Source organism: Benincasa hispida, chromosome 3, assembly GCF_027475165.1.
Source record: "Benincasa hispida cultivar pf3 chromosome 3, pf3_genome.v1.1, whole genome shotgun sequence".
In the NCBI taxonomy this organism is placed as follows: Eukaryota; Viridiplantae; Streptophyta; class Magnoliopsida; order Cucurbitales; family Cucurbitaceae; genus Benincasa; species Benincasa hispida.
In genome coordinates, this window is record NC_143480.1 from 4,853,078 (window position 1) to 4,870,392 (window position 17,315).

General features: G+C 34.4%; 1 protein-coding gene across 2 annotated transcripts; it reads right to left on the bottom strand.

The window, feature by feature from the left end:
• Positions 1-1,256: 1,256 nt before the first annotated feature.
• LOC120074219 (DUF1365 family protein) lies at positions 1,257-10,431 on the bottom strand. 2 transcript variants are annotated; one of them, XM_039027273.2, is made up of 5 exons: positions 10,065-10,431; positions 9,802-9,913; positions 9,609-9,701; positions 8,359-8,559; positions 1,257-1,649 (listed from the first exon to the last, which is right to left on the bottom strand). In XM_039027273.2, exons 1-5 carry the CDS (start codon positions 10,385-10,387, stop codon positions 1,416-1,418), a joined length of 963 nt encoding a protein of 320 aa, XP_038883201.1. In that variant the 5' UTR covers positions 10,388-10,431; the 3' UTR covers positions 1,257-1,415. The 2 variants fall into 2 exon arrangements, with proteins under 2 accessions (XP_038883201.1, XP_090168408.1); XM_090312282.1 differs by having other exon boundaries at positions 1,257-1,835; positions 10,065-10,413.
• Between the last annotated feature and the right edge of the window lie 6,884 nt (positions 10,432-17,315).

Below are 17,315 nucleotides of genomic sequence, written 5' to 3' on the forward strand. Positions count from 1 at the left end.
CTTATTCCACTGCATAGTCGTAATTTCTGTACAAGTAGAAGTAAAAATTGGGAGGATCTGTTGTTTACTATTATTATTATTATGCTTCTTCTGGTCAATTTGATAAAAAAAATAAAAAAAGAAAAAGCCTTCCTTCTTTATACCATTGATAGAATCAGTAGTCGTGATTTTACCAATTCCAAGATGCATTGTATAGATATTTCTACGATGAATTCCGTTTCGTCAGTTCAATTGTCAATGGTGTACTGTTAATCCCCTGCAATGGCTCGTTGTTTATTTTAAAATTTGAGCTACTTGTCATGCTATATTAAACCCAAATGACACTCCATTTCTTCAATTTCCCGGACCTAAATTACTAGATGATGTTTACAAATTCGGGTTTGGTTTCAGGCCTAGGACCAAACAGTACAAAGCTTTTTCAATGGAGGTCTTTTTGTCTTTTGTTTCGAGAAATTATGTTCTGTATTACCAGTTTGGTTAGTAAAATATTGACGGTTATTATATTAAAAATATCGTTTTCAATTTTTTCTTTCTGTTTGACTGAAGATTATACAAATAATTAAGTAGCTAATAGTGTGGTTTACAAAAAGAATGGGGAAAGGAAAAATATATATCTTTTGAATATTTATAGTATTATCCTTTTTTTGTTCCTCTTGCAAAAGTTTGTTAGGATTTGAGTGTTTGCAATTTAGACAATTTCTCTTGTTCTTCAAAATGACATCAATTTGCAAAATCCTCACGAGCTCAAGTGTGTCCAACTCATTATCTTCATGGACGTGATATTCATTCACAAATAGTTTGGGTTACGTGGGAAAAGAGAAAGGACCACTAATTTGCTGATCCATAGTTGGCGTGTAATACGACCATGATGGTTCAGTTTGAATTTTGATATTGCAATTCACAACTTTTTTTCATGCTCTTGGCTTCTTTTACCAAGATAGATATTCTAATATGGAGCTTTATTTATTCGACTAATTTTCTAGTTGCTTGAGTTAATATGGATGAGAATGCAATCAAAGTATATATATATAGGTGATTTCTAGTTGTTTGTATTTAGCGATTTGAGTTGGTGTTTTGTTAGTTGGAAAATCTCGTACGTGTAATATATGTTTGGGCTTTGAAACACCAATATTGAGAATAATATATCTTCTACGTGATTTGGTATGGTAATAGTATAGGCCGATTGTATAACAAATAAGAATTGCCACCCCTAATGAACTAGTAATTCCTCATATTGTTTTGGTTCTCATGTCTGGTTTTCTGAAATTATAAAGTATGTTCCAAATTAATAAATATCAATGAAGGTTTTATAAAATAATAAATCGTTAAATTAGAATTTTGCTATTTTAATCTCTTCATATGTCTACCTTCTCCCATTGAAAGAAACTATATCAAATTTTATACCTGCAGTAGTATTAAGACCAAGGCCACTTGGCATTCGTCCAAAAGAACTCACGATCTGCATTCTTTCTGTCACTAAGATCTATTTCATTCTCTATTTTCAATTCTGGATGATTATTTCCGTTCGATCCAATCCCCTTGCAGCATTGAAGTTGTTGATCACGGATTGTAGCATCTGCCTTGTATGAAGGGTTAGTATACCTTGGATGTTGAAGAAATTGGACACCTTTCCACCATAGCTTGAAAGCCTGGGGCTCAGAAACAAACCAAAGAGATATTCAAGAAGAGCAATCACATGCTGACATCCGATCTATTTATCTAATTTTAACTTTAGGACAGATCCTTCCTCAATTCTATACACTTCTGATTCTGACTCATATTTTCTGAATTTTACTAGCAGCGTATTTCAATGCACTCGTCTCAAAGTCGTTGACCTAAAGAAAGTATAAAATGTCATTGAATATTGTTTCTCTCTATGTACTTTTGATTCTGAAGATGTTAAACAATCCACATATAAGGAAATATCCAGCACCCGCAGTCAACCAAATGGTAAAGGGTTCAAAATCTTTTAGGTGATCTACCCCTAGTCTCACAAGGTTAAAGAGTGAAAATTCAAGCACACTATTATTCATTCCGGACTTAGTAGACATGAAAAGAAATGAATGGATCATGTAGGGCAAATATATGTCTTTCGGTCTCCCATTTGTGATGACATGACTACAAAAGCCTCACATATTTATAAATTGCTTGCGTCAATGGTTCGAATTTTGAATCTCTCTAAAGCAAGAACGCCTTAAATTGAGAGGAAAGGACATGAATCCATAATACGTACACGACCATATCAATAGCCACTTCCTTCCTTTAGAATATTCTCGACAAGGAGCCATAAAAAATAACATGGTCTTGAGATTGAGATATTGACAGGATTTTGTCAATTAATGAATCAGATAGCTTTTATTGGAGGAATGGCCATAGTGGATTGTTTTCTAGTTGTATAAGGTGGGGTAGTGGAGGAAAGGAGAAAAATAGAATAGGTTGGATTTTTACACTCACAAGATTCTTGGTCTTTCTTACAGGGAAGGCTAAAAGGGTATTCTTGTTTGAAGAAGGCTTGAGAATCTGTTTTCTTTGTTATCCTATCCTACCAAGAGATGTAAGAGATGGCCTAGGTAGGAAGCTCTACCAAGGAGAAAATGTTAGCTTGGCTTATGAGGCAGTGAAAGATATGGTAAGAAACATTTCCTATGGGTGGCGAGATTGTGGATAAGGTTTAGCCATTGAATCAGTTGGAGCAGCGTTTTTCTTCCTTCAACTGGCGAAGTTATAAGTTTTAAGTATAGATAACATAGGAGTGTCATGAAAAGAAAAAAAAAGTATAGATAATATAGGAAGAGAAATCTAATGATGATAGCCAAGTGGATTTGAAGATTTTTAATTAACCAAGTAATTTCAAGTTGGAATAGGAAAGATAAAGAGGAGTGGGTCGAACTAGAGAGACGGAACTATTGTATCCCTCGGTAGAAGTAGAATAATTAATAATCATAGGTTTAATAGAAGACTTCTCCACTACCAACCTCGCTAACGACTGTTTATAAAAAGATTATATTAGGTACTTAAGTACCTTGGAGAACTACACCCCAAAAGCTAGCTATTGGGGTGGGAGAGCCAAGCCACTTAAGTACCACATTGGTCATCCTATTCTAACCAATGTGGGACAAAGGCATCCCATACTACCTTGGTTCCTAACAATACCCCATCCCCGGAAAGCCAACGTCCCAACGGTACTTCACTTGGCCACACCTGGTCAGAACCCTCCGCCAGTTCCACTCCGGAACGTTGACAACCGGCTCTGATACCATTATTAGGTACTTAAGTACCTTTGAGAACCACATCCCAAAAGCTAGCTATTGGGGTGGGAGAGCAAAGCCACTTAAGTACCACATTGGTCATCCCATTCTAACCAATGTAGGACAAAGGCATCCCATACTACCTTGGTTCCTAACAATACCCCATCCCCGGAAAGCCGACGTCCCAGCGGCTACTCCGACGGTACTTCACTCGGCCACACCTGGTCAGAACCCTCCGCCGGTTCCACCCCGGAACGTTGACAACCGGCTCTGATACCATTATTAGGTACTTAAGTACCTTGAAGAACCACACCCCAAAAGCTAGCTATTGAGGTGGGAGAGCCAAGCCACTTAAGTACCACATTGGTCATCCCATTCTAACCAATGTAGGACAAAGGCATCCCATACTACCTTGGTTCCTAACAATACTTTGGGGGTAGCCATGTAAGTGAACCACTTCCTTGACAAAAATTCTAGCCATTAAACGAGCAGAAAATGGGTGTTTGAGGGTGATGAAATGAGCATATTTGGATAAACGGTCCACGACCGCCATGATAGTATCAAACCCCTCAGATTTTGGGAGTCCTTCAATGAAATCCATAGAGATGTCCACCCACACTCGGCCCGGGATCGGTAAAGCTTGTAAGAGGCCAGCGGGAGATAATGTTAAGTAATTGCCTTGTTGACATACCCCACATTCGGCCACGAATTGTTGTACTTTCTGCTTCATACCCAATATACTTCCTTGGACAGTCTTTGATATGTATTCAAGCTCCCTTGATGACCTCCTATAGGGCTACTATGGAACTCTTGTAGTAAAAGGGGAATGGTAGGTGAAGTAGCTGGCAATACAATCCGCCCCTTGTAGTATAAAAGCTCTCCTCGTAGGCTATACTCTGCTGGCACCGGATGATCATTCAACAAAGCCTGCCGGATTCCATTCAACTCATCATCATTGCACAGTTGTTCAACAAAGATAGCGGTATTTAGTTCCTTCACTACACTGAGCAGACCAAGTTCACATGAGGCAGGCAATCGAGAGAGTGCATCAACTGCAGAGTTCTCTGTTCCTCGCTTGTTTTCGATGCCGAAATTGTATCCCATGAGTTTGGCGATCCATCGTTGGTATTCTCCTGCAATCACCCTTTGCTCTAGCAAAAACTTTAGACTTTTCTGATCCGTGCAAACTATGAAGTGCCTTCCTAATAGATAGGGTCTCCATTTCTGTATTGCAAATACCATGGCCATCAGTTCTCGTTCATACACCGCCTTGAAGGTGTGGATAGGAGGCAATGCTTGGCTAAAATACGCCAATGGTCGTTTATTTTGCATAAGGGCGGCCCCCACTCCTACTCCTGAAGCATCTGTCTCCACAACGAAAGGTTCATTGAAGTTAGGTAGTCCCAGCACTGGTACAGACATCATAGCTGACTTGAGACGTTGAAAAGCTTCTTCTGCATCCTTATTCCAACTAAAGTTCCCTTTCTTTAACAACTGAGTCAACGGCAAGGCAATAGCACTGTAGTTGGCCACGAACTTCCGGTAATAGCCTGCGAGACCAAGAAAGCCTCGTAATTCCTTCACATTCTGTGGGGTAGGTCAAGTGTTCATTGCCTCCAATTTGGTTGGATCAGCTGAGACCCCTTGTGCCGAGATAATGTGCCCCAAATATTCGATGCTCGTGGCTTTGAATTGGCACTTCTTCAAGTTTGCTACCAGCTGATTTTTTATCAAAACCTCCCGAATGGTCGATAAGTGGCCAACATGCTATTCTAATGTCTTACCATACACCAAGATATCGTCAAAGAATACCAACGCAAAGTGACGAAGGTATGGCTTGAGAATATCATTCATGATTGCCTGGAAAGTGGATGGAGCATTCCTCAGACCAAAGGGCATCACAAAAAACTCGTAATGGCCTTCGTGTGTTCTAAATGTTGTTTTATGGACGTCGCTTGGTTGTACCCGAATCTGATGGTATCCTGATTTCAAGTCAATTTTTGAAAAAATTGTAGCACCATACAACTCATCTAACAATTCATCAACAATAGGGATAGGGTACTTATCTGGAATCGTGGCATTGTTCAAGGCTTGGTAATCTACACAGAAGTGCCAACTCCCATCCTTCTTTTTTACTAACAGCACAAGGCTGGAAAATGCACTTTGACAAGGCTGGATTATCCCTGCCATCAGCATCTCTTTGACCATCCTTTCAATCTCTTTTTGGAATTGAGGGTAACGGTATGGCCTCACATTAATTGGCCTAGCTCCTGGTAGTAATTCAATGGCATGGTCATGGCTTCGGGTTGGGGGAAGCTCTGCCGGCATTTGAAATACTGCCTCAAACTCTCGAAGCAGCTGTTGAATCTCATGAGGTATAGCAGATTGTTCTCCAACAGCCTGGTCTTCCTCTTCTGCGGTGATGTCCCGATTCAAGTCCAATGCGTTCAACTCAATCAAAACGCCTTGGTCTCTTCCTTTCACTGCCTTTACCATGGATTTCAGAGATATCTGAGATTTAACCAAACCTCGATCTCCTTGTAGCTGGACTATCCAATCCCCAACCATGAACTCCATTGTCGATAGTTGGTAGTCAAATGTGATCTACCCCAATGTTTCCAACCAAACCACCCCTAAAATGACATCCACGCTGCCCAACGGTAAAGGAAGAAAGTCTTGTATTATAGATAAGTCAAAGATAGTTATGAACACACCTTTACAAACTCCAGCAACTTGGACCAAACCTCCCAAGCCCAGCACCACATCGTATCCTTCCAAAGGTGATATCGGCAGCTGTAACTCAGTGACCAACTCTGAGGTAATGAAATTGTGAGTCGCCCCCCCATTGATCAGTACAACCACCTCTCGGCCTCCGATAACTCCCCGCACTTTAAATGTTTTAAGTGAACTCAATCCAACCAACGAATTCAACAATAAGTTCGCAATCTCCTTCGCGTCCTCTCGCGATGTTTCTTCGGGTTTGTATTCTACTATGTCGGGTTCTTCTCCTTCCTCGGCCAGATCTTCCCCTTCTTGTACAAACATAAACTGCAGCTCCTTCTTGCAACGATGGCCGAAGTTGAATTTCTCGTCACATCTAAAACACAGTCCCTTGTCTCTCTTTTCCTTCATTTGTGCGTCCGAAAGCCTCCGAAACGTGCCGCCGGCGTTTCCTTTTGCTCCCATTTCTCCCCGGGGAATGTTCGCCGTCGACGAGCCTGTTGAGCTTCCTCGGTTCGGGTTGATCGTGATAATTCGACTACTCGGGTTGCTCGCCCCGCTCGCACTTGACCCGCCTTTCGCATTCGGGTTATTGTTACTATCCGACCTGACTCCCTTACCCAATCGTCGTTGGAGTAATTGGTCTTCTTCAATTAGTTGGGCCATCTGCATCTTGGCCTTCAGGCCTTCGGGCTTCAATTTCCTCATCTCGCTTTGGATCTCTTCCTTAAGCCCACACACGAACTTGCTCTCCAAGACCTTGTCACCCAACTCCTTCAACCTGGCGGAATAACGTTCAAACTTCTGCCGATACTCCCTCATAGTCGTCTCCTGCTGAAGCCGCGCATCACTCTTGCGTACCGATCTGCTTCACTTGCTGGCTGAAACCTTGTCAAGAACAACTCCCTAAATTGCGACCAACTTCCTACCGGCGACCAGTCATCCTCCCATTGATACCAGTCCAACGCCTCTCCCTCTAAAGCACAGTACAGCGACATCCAATTTGTCCTTCTCCGATAGTCAATTCACCACAAAATATCACTTGACTCTGTGTAACTAGCAGTCGAGGTTCTCATCATCTTCTCCCTTGAAAATCGGCACTTCCAACTTCCTCAACCTCATATCAAACAGGGGTATCTCCTTGTTCCCAGGTGCGTGGATCCCCTCTTTACTTTCTTGATTTTCTGCTCGGGATGATGATCCTTCTGCCGTCTGTTTCCCTTTTTCCGATATGGTCCTCTCGGATGATGGTGAGTGTTTCTCTGGACTATTCATCGCGTCCAACCTAGATAGGACCAAGGCCATCTGAGCGGACATGTTCCTCATCCATTCCTTCACCTCCTTCGATTGTAGACTTATCTTCTCCTCGATCTCCATCTGTTTTTCCTCCATAGCTATCATTCGGCTTTCCATTTTTCTCACCATACCCAGGTAACTGCTCTGATACTAGGTGATAAACTTTGGAAGCTTTTCCTTATTTTACTAACAAAGGGGGAGAATTCAAGAGCTCCCCTTCCCTCCTCTCAAACCCATAATGAGATTGTTACACCACAATCTTCTCTACCTTCTCATGGCCTCAATGGCCTTACAAATACTCCCCACTTGTGGACCCCCCCCCCCCCTCCTATTTTCTTCCTCTCCTCACATGACTAACAATATTCCTAGGGCCCACATCCTTTTCATTACATTTTGTTGCATTTTCCTATCTCATTCTCTACCCTTTTCATGGTTTTCCTCCTTCTTTCATATACCTTTGTTACTAGGGGCCTATCAGATTACTGGGTGGGGTTAGGTCAAAAAGAGGTGAAAATATTATAGTTGAATTATCATTCATCACTATTTTCAAGGTTAACTAGTACCGGTACCAACCAACTCCTTGTTACCAAAAGTCCTGCCCTTTCGATTTAGAAAGGTAAAGACTAAAAAGTAAGTTCTTTTGCTGGTTGGTGTATCTTGAAGAACTAAATAAACTGGAAAGGAGACTAAAACAAAATATCCTATTGTTTACTTCTAGCAGGAACTACAAGGAAGCTCTTTTCCTTAGCTTCAACAGTTAATAAATCCTTGATTTCTCAGCTAAGAACGACAAATTAAAACTTTTGTGTGCAATCAAACTTCAAAGAAATGTTGAAGATCCTGTCAAAACATCATCTTGGGTTTGGTGGCTGGAAGGAAATTAACGAATTTACTGCAATAGATGAAGGGTGGACGTCTATGATTTGGCAAATGTTCATTATTCTTCTTGGTACTTCGTTTGGAGATTTTGTATGGGCTTGTTTTACTAAGGATAAAAGCCAGAATGATGTATCTAACCAATTGGTTCTGGATAAACAGAAAACTGTTGAAGACAATTGATAACTAATTCAAAACTTACAAAAATTCCACTTACATGCCAATATATCCATATTGCGACTTTATGCGGCATCAGATAAAAAAAACTCGAGTGATCAGATCCAAAAGATGGGGACACTCTTTTAAGTTTCAACGTGGCAGAAAAGTAGTCACCAAGTTCAGGGTGCTGAACTGAGATTGCAACATATAAATTATCACCAGGAGCACTTGCTTTGATACTCCAATTCCCAAGCATGTCCTGAAATTATTTTTGCAATGGGTAACAATATAAAAAAACATGTTATAACAAGAAAAACTACAGCAAAATTATTCTATGACAGTGATGGAGAATGTAGAATAGTACAATAGCATGTAGAAGAAAACGCTTATGGCTCCATTTGAATAACAAATTTTCAAAAGGATTGCTACAATCATCGTCAAAACCAAAATAATGATAATGTAAATAATTCTCCCAAACATAGAATCTTTAAATAAACACAGATTACCAAACATAGAATTAGGAGCAGAATCACCAAACCAGAGCCAATTGACGTGAACTAAAATTTTTTCTGGATCCTAAAGATTCTTCACCCCATCCACCCTTATAAAATGAAGAATATATTCTAACATTTTTCTTCTCTTCAAGACTGAAAAACCATGATATAATGAATGGTAAATTCTTCTAGGCTGCATATTGATATAAATATGATGTACAAGGTAGCTGGAGAATGTCATTATTTTATTAGCACTTAAACTCCATTCTGATAGCAGCGCAAGATACTTATGATCAAACATCCAATTAACCCAAAAGCTTAAGGGATGAAGGCAAATTTAATATCATATTATCTAACATGAAGATACAGTGCTGTCACTCAATATGTTCTGCAATTATTTAAGAAATATTATCGGTCTCCAACTGCACTACCTCTTTAACTTTCAGTATTATTTATTTATCCTGTAATAACCTCTTATCGCTCTTCAATTGGTGAAAGAAATAGCTCTCAATAATAAATCAGATACAGACTTTTCAATACTTAGAGAAATATTTCTGACCGAAAAAGATCTACTGCAGATTTCAAACTAATTATTAACAAGAGTTCTTAATCAATTCCAGCTTCGTTAAGACCAACTAGGAAGATCAAAGCATCGTCTGCTAGGAATTGCATCAAGAAACAAGAATATGAGGAATCTAAGAAACTACTTTATGTCCAATCAAATTGAAAATAACATCCATCAAAGAAAAAAACTATCAACTACTATTGGCACGAGTTATACTCATATAACGGGAAAAGAACCAGAAAGACTTACCATAAAAGGGCTGACATGCAACGGCTTAGCTACTACATCAAAATTCGGATTGAAAACAAATGAGACCCTCTCACCCCATGGCGTATTTGTTACCTAAAAAAGCACAAGAATCTGTTTGAGTTCAATTTCTTCTTTCCATTTTCGAACACGGCTTATACTCTTAAAAGTAGAAGTAATAATACTAAAAACGAACCTCCGCTATGCACTTCTTCAGGTGCTGTGCAGAGTTTTCGATTTCGTAGCAATAATACAAACTCAACGGATTTTGTACATAACCCACACTAGTTGGAATTGTCAGGAGATATCTGAAAGTAACATTCACGAACATCAATTCCATCACAAGTCACAACACACGAAATTAAGCTTCAACCAGCCAATTCAGTACAATAAAGATATTTAAACGAGAAAACAATAGAGTATATGCAAGTTAAGAAGATGAGATAATCAAGAAATTACACGGGTCCAGAGGTACCAGCAACTCGGCGAGCATCAACGGCGGAGAGATGATCAGACGGAGGAGAAGGCGAGCGGTCGAGGTCAATTAGGGCATACCGAACAGCGTACCTGAAAGAATGGTGGACGGGACGCCTACGCTGGTGCCAAACAATACCTTGGTATAATGTGACCGAATCTGCTCCTTTTCCGGAACCGGCGGTAGCAGGGGCGGTGGAACTGAAGAAAATACGACGGAGAAGCCATCGGAAGGGGAGGATAAGGGAGAGAATGAAAGAGGTGAAGAATGAACTGAGAATGGAGCCTACAAGATAAAGCGCTTCCATTTTTTCCCCTTTTTTCAGGCTTCACCAATTGCATTTTTTTGCCTATATATATATATATATACACGCACTTATATTTCTCGGGTGTTTGGCGGCCTGAATTGAGTTGATAAATATCATAGAAGATAGATAATTTGAAGAATTGATGGGAATAACGAAATAATAAACCTTTTTAATTATTAGTGAATCAAATGATGGATGGATTTTTTTACCCATCCAACGCAATCTAATTTGGAGGCTAAATATTCCTACAAGTTCGATGTGATCACATTTTTTGAAAAATCATATGCAATTTTTGGGTGATAATTTAATATATATAAATGTAGAAGTTAAAAATGTTTATTGATCTTTGTTGGTCAATTAGTCAACGAGAAGTTATAAATATTATTTTAATGGTTGAGTTATGTTTAAGTTGATTAGTGTTTATCAACATTATTAAACATAAATGGTAATGAATGCCCGAGATTGATTTTCTTAAAGTTGTTAAATGTGTGCTTAAGCGATTTTTTTAATTATATTATTATAGGTAGGATATGAGAATTTGAACCTTTTATCTTAAATAAATGAGTTCATATCAATTGTCACCGAGAAATATTTACTGTGACTAAATGTGCATCTAGTTTATAGTGTTGGGAATAGTCTCTTCAATTTAATCTCTTTTATTTAAAAACTTTCATTCACGTCTCTTATCTTTTCACCATTTTCAATTATATATATTGTTGTGGTTGATAAATATTAAAATTAATTTATTACGAATATATTTGAAATGACATATATTCAATCAACCCTAATCTTTGTTCATAATAGATTATAGGATAAAAATCAATTTATCCTCTTATGGGTTGTTTGGTTTGAAGGAACAGATGTGGAAATGGATATGGATATATAAAATACTTGTTTGGTTGGAGAATTTGAGGTATTTACCTGGAAAAATATTTTTTTCAAGCATAAGGATGCCTTTCTTTGCATGTTTTCTTCTATTTTTTTAATATATTTATTTTTTTATTTTTCATTCTTTATTCTATTTATTATTCATCTTTTTCTATTTTTATTTTTTCTTTTCATTTTATTATTTTATTCTCATAGTTTTCTGTTCTATGAATGAGATTTAAATTAAATTATTTTGTTTAAAATTATTATGGTGTAAATTAATTATTGAAAGGTAAATTTGCTTCAATTTAATACTTTATAATACTCATTATAAATTACTCATTTTACAAATACTTGTGATTAATAATTTAATAATTATTATTTGGTTGTTAAATAATTATTTTTCTCAAAATTTTGAATTGAATTTATTGTTTATCAATTAATCTATAAAATTTTATAGAGCTGTCACAATTAATTTTATAAATTAAATACAAAGTTAATTTGTTCCTATAAAATTCAAATAGCATTTCCATTTCCATGCACAACCAAGTCATTTTTTATTCTCATCAATCTTTAATTCCCAGTCATACTTAATTTATGGACATCTAGAAAACTTTAAACCAAATGGCTCATTAAGCTTTTAAAGATTGTGTAACTTATAATCTAAATTGATAATTGTATCAATTTAAACTCTAAACGTTCATCCCTAAAATAATTTATACCATTCATTAAAATTTTGTTTTAAAATTGTAACATATAACTTTTAAACACATATAAGATTTATTTAAATGTAGAAATCAAATAGATCGTGCAAGATTTACAATTATATGGGTGATTTTTCATCATCTAGATTTCTTATTTTCTTTAATTATTAGAATTTTTAGTGAAAAATACTTTTATTTAAGTGCTTTTTTTGTTATTTTAAAGTAAAATCGAGTGAAATACCGCTAACGAATAACTTTATTAGAAGAAGCCTGATAAAATGTAGATAAACATTTGTTAAAAATATTTATTGTTAGATGACAATTAATTAGTTAGTTTACTGTGTTACATCATTCCGCTAGTTATTTTAGTTGATAATTGATGGGCTGACCATTTTGACCGTCCTCCTCCACACCAAGTAGCGCTCTAGATAGGCCGAAGCGATGTGGACCCCAACACTAGAATAGTTTTAGTAAACTATTTCGTTCATAGTACTTCAAGTTAAAGTTTCTTTGAAATCTAGTTTAGAAAATTGTTTACTTCACCTTCTTAAAGTTTCTTTGAAATCTAGTTTAGAAAATTGTTTACTTCACCTTCTTCTTTTTTTTTTTTTTTTTTTAATTTTTCATAGATAAAAAAATTATCAAACTATTTATAAAAATATAAAAAAAAAATACTGATAAATTTCTATTAGTGTCTATCAAAGATAAACTTTTATCAATTTCTATAAAAGATCTATATTAATAGATTTCTATCGGCTTCTATAGAAGAGATTACAATTTTGTTATTTTATATAATTAATTTTTCTTATTTTTACATTTTTACATTTTTTTTTTCAATTCAAAATAGTCATCTTTTTTAGTTGCCCCGTATAAGGTGCATATATATGGATTTAATCTTGAACCACATCCACATTTCCCTTCCATCTTTCTTCAATGATGGATTTTTTTTTGGGTCGTTATAATTTGAATATTCGAACATGCGAAATTGAAAAAGTCCATTGGTTTTAAATTCTATCATAAGTTAAAGCATGTTTATGCATTTTAATATGTTATAAGTGATATAATGTATGATTTTAATGCATGATGTGGATATGATTTCATGAATTATTTAATATATTTTGATATATTAAATATATGAAATTGGAAAACCATAATGCATGACATTACTTAAGTAAATATAAAGAGTTATATTTATTAATGTCTTGTATATCACTACTGGAAAAAGGTCTATGATAACTTCGAAAAAAAGGCTATCATAGGTCTATTATAGTATTTTGTCCAAAGTCGTGTCAGTCCATACTATTAAAAGTATTGAGTTTTTTGTAGCACCTTTTAAACTATCGAAAAGTTCAACTTTTTATGGCATTTTGTTACATGCTACAATAAGTTTTCTTCTATAACATTAGCTATATACTAGAAAATGATCGATTTTTTAAAGTGTTTTGTAAATGATATAAATACAAGCTTCAAATAGCACATTTGGTCTTTGTAACATGTAAGATAACATTTTAGAAAAAGCTATAAAATTATTTTTATAGCAAAATATGTAATTGTTATTTGTCTATTATAGCATTTATTTATAATTATAATTATTTATTTAATGAAAGCTATAATAAGACTTATTGTCAACATTTCATGTTCATAGCACTTATTAAGTTTTTATAGCTTTCATGAATCCTATTGTTGCATATTTATAGCATCTCAAATATGTTCATAATCCTATTGTTGTGTTTCATATATTTCCACACATTAGAAATCAAATAAAATTATATTTATATAATTCCCAAAATAAATGTTATCAAAATAAACATTCAATACAAGATTCATATATCCCAACAAGAAAGAGATATAGTAATGAGTATGTTAGAAACTTGGAGATGAAACAAAACATAAATTACAAAATTACAAAATATGTCAACATCAAATTTCAAAATTACTCCAACTTAGTTGTGTTTGTAGTCGACCACAAAATACTTGGAAATGCATATACTGATAGTCCTTCATCAACCCACAAAAAAAACTGTTAAGTAATGAAAAGTTTAAGTAAAGTTTATATTTAAACGAAAAAGAATCTCTACATGCATTTAATTAAGTATAACACTTAGATTTAAATATACGAGAATCTCAACATGCATCTAATTAAATATAACACATATATTTAAATAATGTGTGATATGCTAATCTATGGTGGGATTTTAATCTAAATGACATACTTTATGCAACATTCAAAATTTAATTTAAATCATACATCTCATGTATAATTAAAATAAAATAACAAAATTGGTCGAGGAGTTGGACATATACTAAAAATTAAAGATAAAATTCAAAATTACAATAATTTGAATTTCCAAAACATATCTTGGTCTCGATTTCTTCCTTCGCCATCAAAATTTAGGATTTGAACCTAAATTTCATCTCTTGAAGTTTTAGTTGCACATGTTTTAATTAAATCTGGTAGAAACTTTAATGACGCACAACAACAAAATTTCCAGATTTTCCAGATTTCTTTATTTCAAAAGGTTCAAATGTTTTTCAAGAATTTCTTTTACATCAAAATAAAAGAAAAACATACCCAAAAAAAATCCTAACCCTTAAAGGTTCTACAATAGATCTAATCAAAAGCTTTTAAATTTAATGCCCAAATATGCCTCAACAACCAATTTTGCAAACCGCAATTAAAATTGCAGATATCTTATGTATCTATATTAAAAGCTACCCATTATTCTAGATTTTTATTCGAATCAAGAATTAAATATTAGCTCTTATATCAATGGAAGGAAATTGAATCTCGGTAGAAGCATGTGATCGTATTCTTTGATTTCTTGAACGAATTAAAATACAAATAATCAAGAAAAAGTTAAGTAACATATTTTTGTCGATCCAAAATTGCAGCAAAATCTCCTCCTCGAACTAGTAGTTTTCTCTTCGAAATCTTGATTTTCCACAAGATCTTCCTCGCTACTATGGCAAAGATATGGCTTGTGGGAACCCTTTTCTAAAAATTGGAGAATTTTCTTGGGAGAGAAATCTCTGCACAATGGTTGTGGAGATTATGATGTAGAAAGTAGAGTGAGTTCTATGAGGGTTGCGTAGGGCCCTATTTATAGATCTTTACTGAGTTACTCCTAATCTTATTAAGAGAATCCCTCTGCAGATATTTTAAATTAAATATTTAATAATATCTAATAAAAAAATATCTTCTCATTTAATATATCATGTTATAAGGTTTCAAATATTTAAATCTTATTTAAATATTTATCTTTTGTAAATTTATATTTCAAATAAATTAATTTTCTCATTATCTATTTAATTTGAATCTTACTCAAATTAAATTATTTATTTATATGGAACCACTACAAGAATTATGGGACTTTAATGTCATTTAAAACTGATATTAAAAGGCTTTAATGTCGGTTGACAATCGACATTGAAGATCGTATTATAAAAGGTCTTTAATGTCCGTTTTAAACTGACATTGTACACCATCTTCAATGTCGGTTTTAAACCAACATTAAAAACAACAGACATTAAAGACCTTTTATAACACGATCTTCAATGTCGATTGTCAATCGACATTAAAGCTTTTTAATGTTAGTGTTAAACCGACATTAAAGTCCAAAATTATTGTCCGCTTTTTTAAATACCATTGTCCAATCCATTTTTAATGTCAGTCAAAAATTTAAAAACGACATTATAATAATTTTTCTACAAACAAGAATTGTTTTTATATATTAAGATCTCAACAAACACAAAAATTTAAATCTAAGTCTTGCCCACAAAGTACGAATAATAGTTAGCCTCCCAAAGAGAATAACAAAATTTATACTTACAAAGCAATAGTTGGCTGCTTACGTATCAAAAAAGTCCCAAAATAAAATCTTAATTGTTTTTGTATATACAACTTAACTTTCAACAAATACAAAAAATTAACTAAAGATTGAGAGAGCTAGTTGTCTACTTTGGAGTGTCATTACTATCCCAAAAAATCTACAAAGAAGACATGCTTTCTTAAGTATATAAAATAAAAAATAATTTAAAAATAAATGAATCATACTAAAAGAAATTACATGAAGTATGGAAACTATATTTATACAAATTTACCAAAAGGAATGAATGCAAAACTTACTATTCTTTTCTCTATTATGTGGATGAGTTTGTTATGCCCTCTATCTAGAACCTCCCTATACTCGTGCAAGCGATGTGATATGAGAGTGTATAAACAAACAAATATAAGTTGCGTTAATATAAGCAATTTATAAATAATGAAAGAAATGAACTCAACCCATAACTAACTAGCATAGGTGCACAATAGTCATTGTAATGATCCCAAATTTCAATGCTAAACTAAGGAAAATTACCATATCTTAACCTACAATTAACTTTATAACTCTTATATTTTAGAAAAATTTCGGCAACATGACACCATTACCACAACAATACAAAAAAAAATTACTTTAACATCTGTTCAAAGAAATACACTTCCAACAATATTCAAACAACATCTTCTCTCAACAGAACTACCAGAGTTTCCAGAACACTAATACTCAAACCAACTACCTAATCAAATTTGACATAAACAATATATCTTATAACTAAGAGAAAAGACATAAAAAAAATATATCTTATAGGATTACAAAACATACAAAACAATAAGATAGAAAAATTACAAAACATCCCAAACAATGTACTAGGAAACCTAACTGCAGCAATCGCAAAAACCCGTTTCAAAAGCTTTCAGTCACAAGAATAATTCCAAGAGAAACAACCAAATGAATTACTCCAACCACCTACAGAACATAAAACAGGAAATCTCAAAAGAATAGCTATACAAACATATCAATAACTATCTTTTACTAGGCATTTTATTAAAAAGAAGGGTTTGAAGAATCAAACAAATATATCCTTTACTAGGCATTTTACTAAAAAAACCATATAACTTAATTTAAACTTATACATGTACTTTACTAAAAAAGAATACCTTCTCAAGGAAGCACAATATGCAAAGCTCTCCCAATTGATTGAAGGAAATATCAATAACTATATTCTTTACAAGGCATTTTACAAGCTTAACCTGCAAAAAGAATACTCTAAGACACTAAACATTACATGAAAAATTGTAGAGGGTTGTACTAATTGTAAGAAGAAAATGTATTTACATTTTAGTAACTAGAAAATGTAGCTACAAAGCCTAAACCAATGAAGCTTTCATCCTATCACACACTAAGGATTTACTTCAAAATGTTTTAATTATTTACTAGTGTTAGAGCCAACGATTAAACAAAAGAGAAAAGAGTTATTCAGTTAATGACTCCAAAGATTAAAATAATTGAAGGGCTCTTGAAGTAAGAAAACCAAAG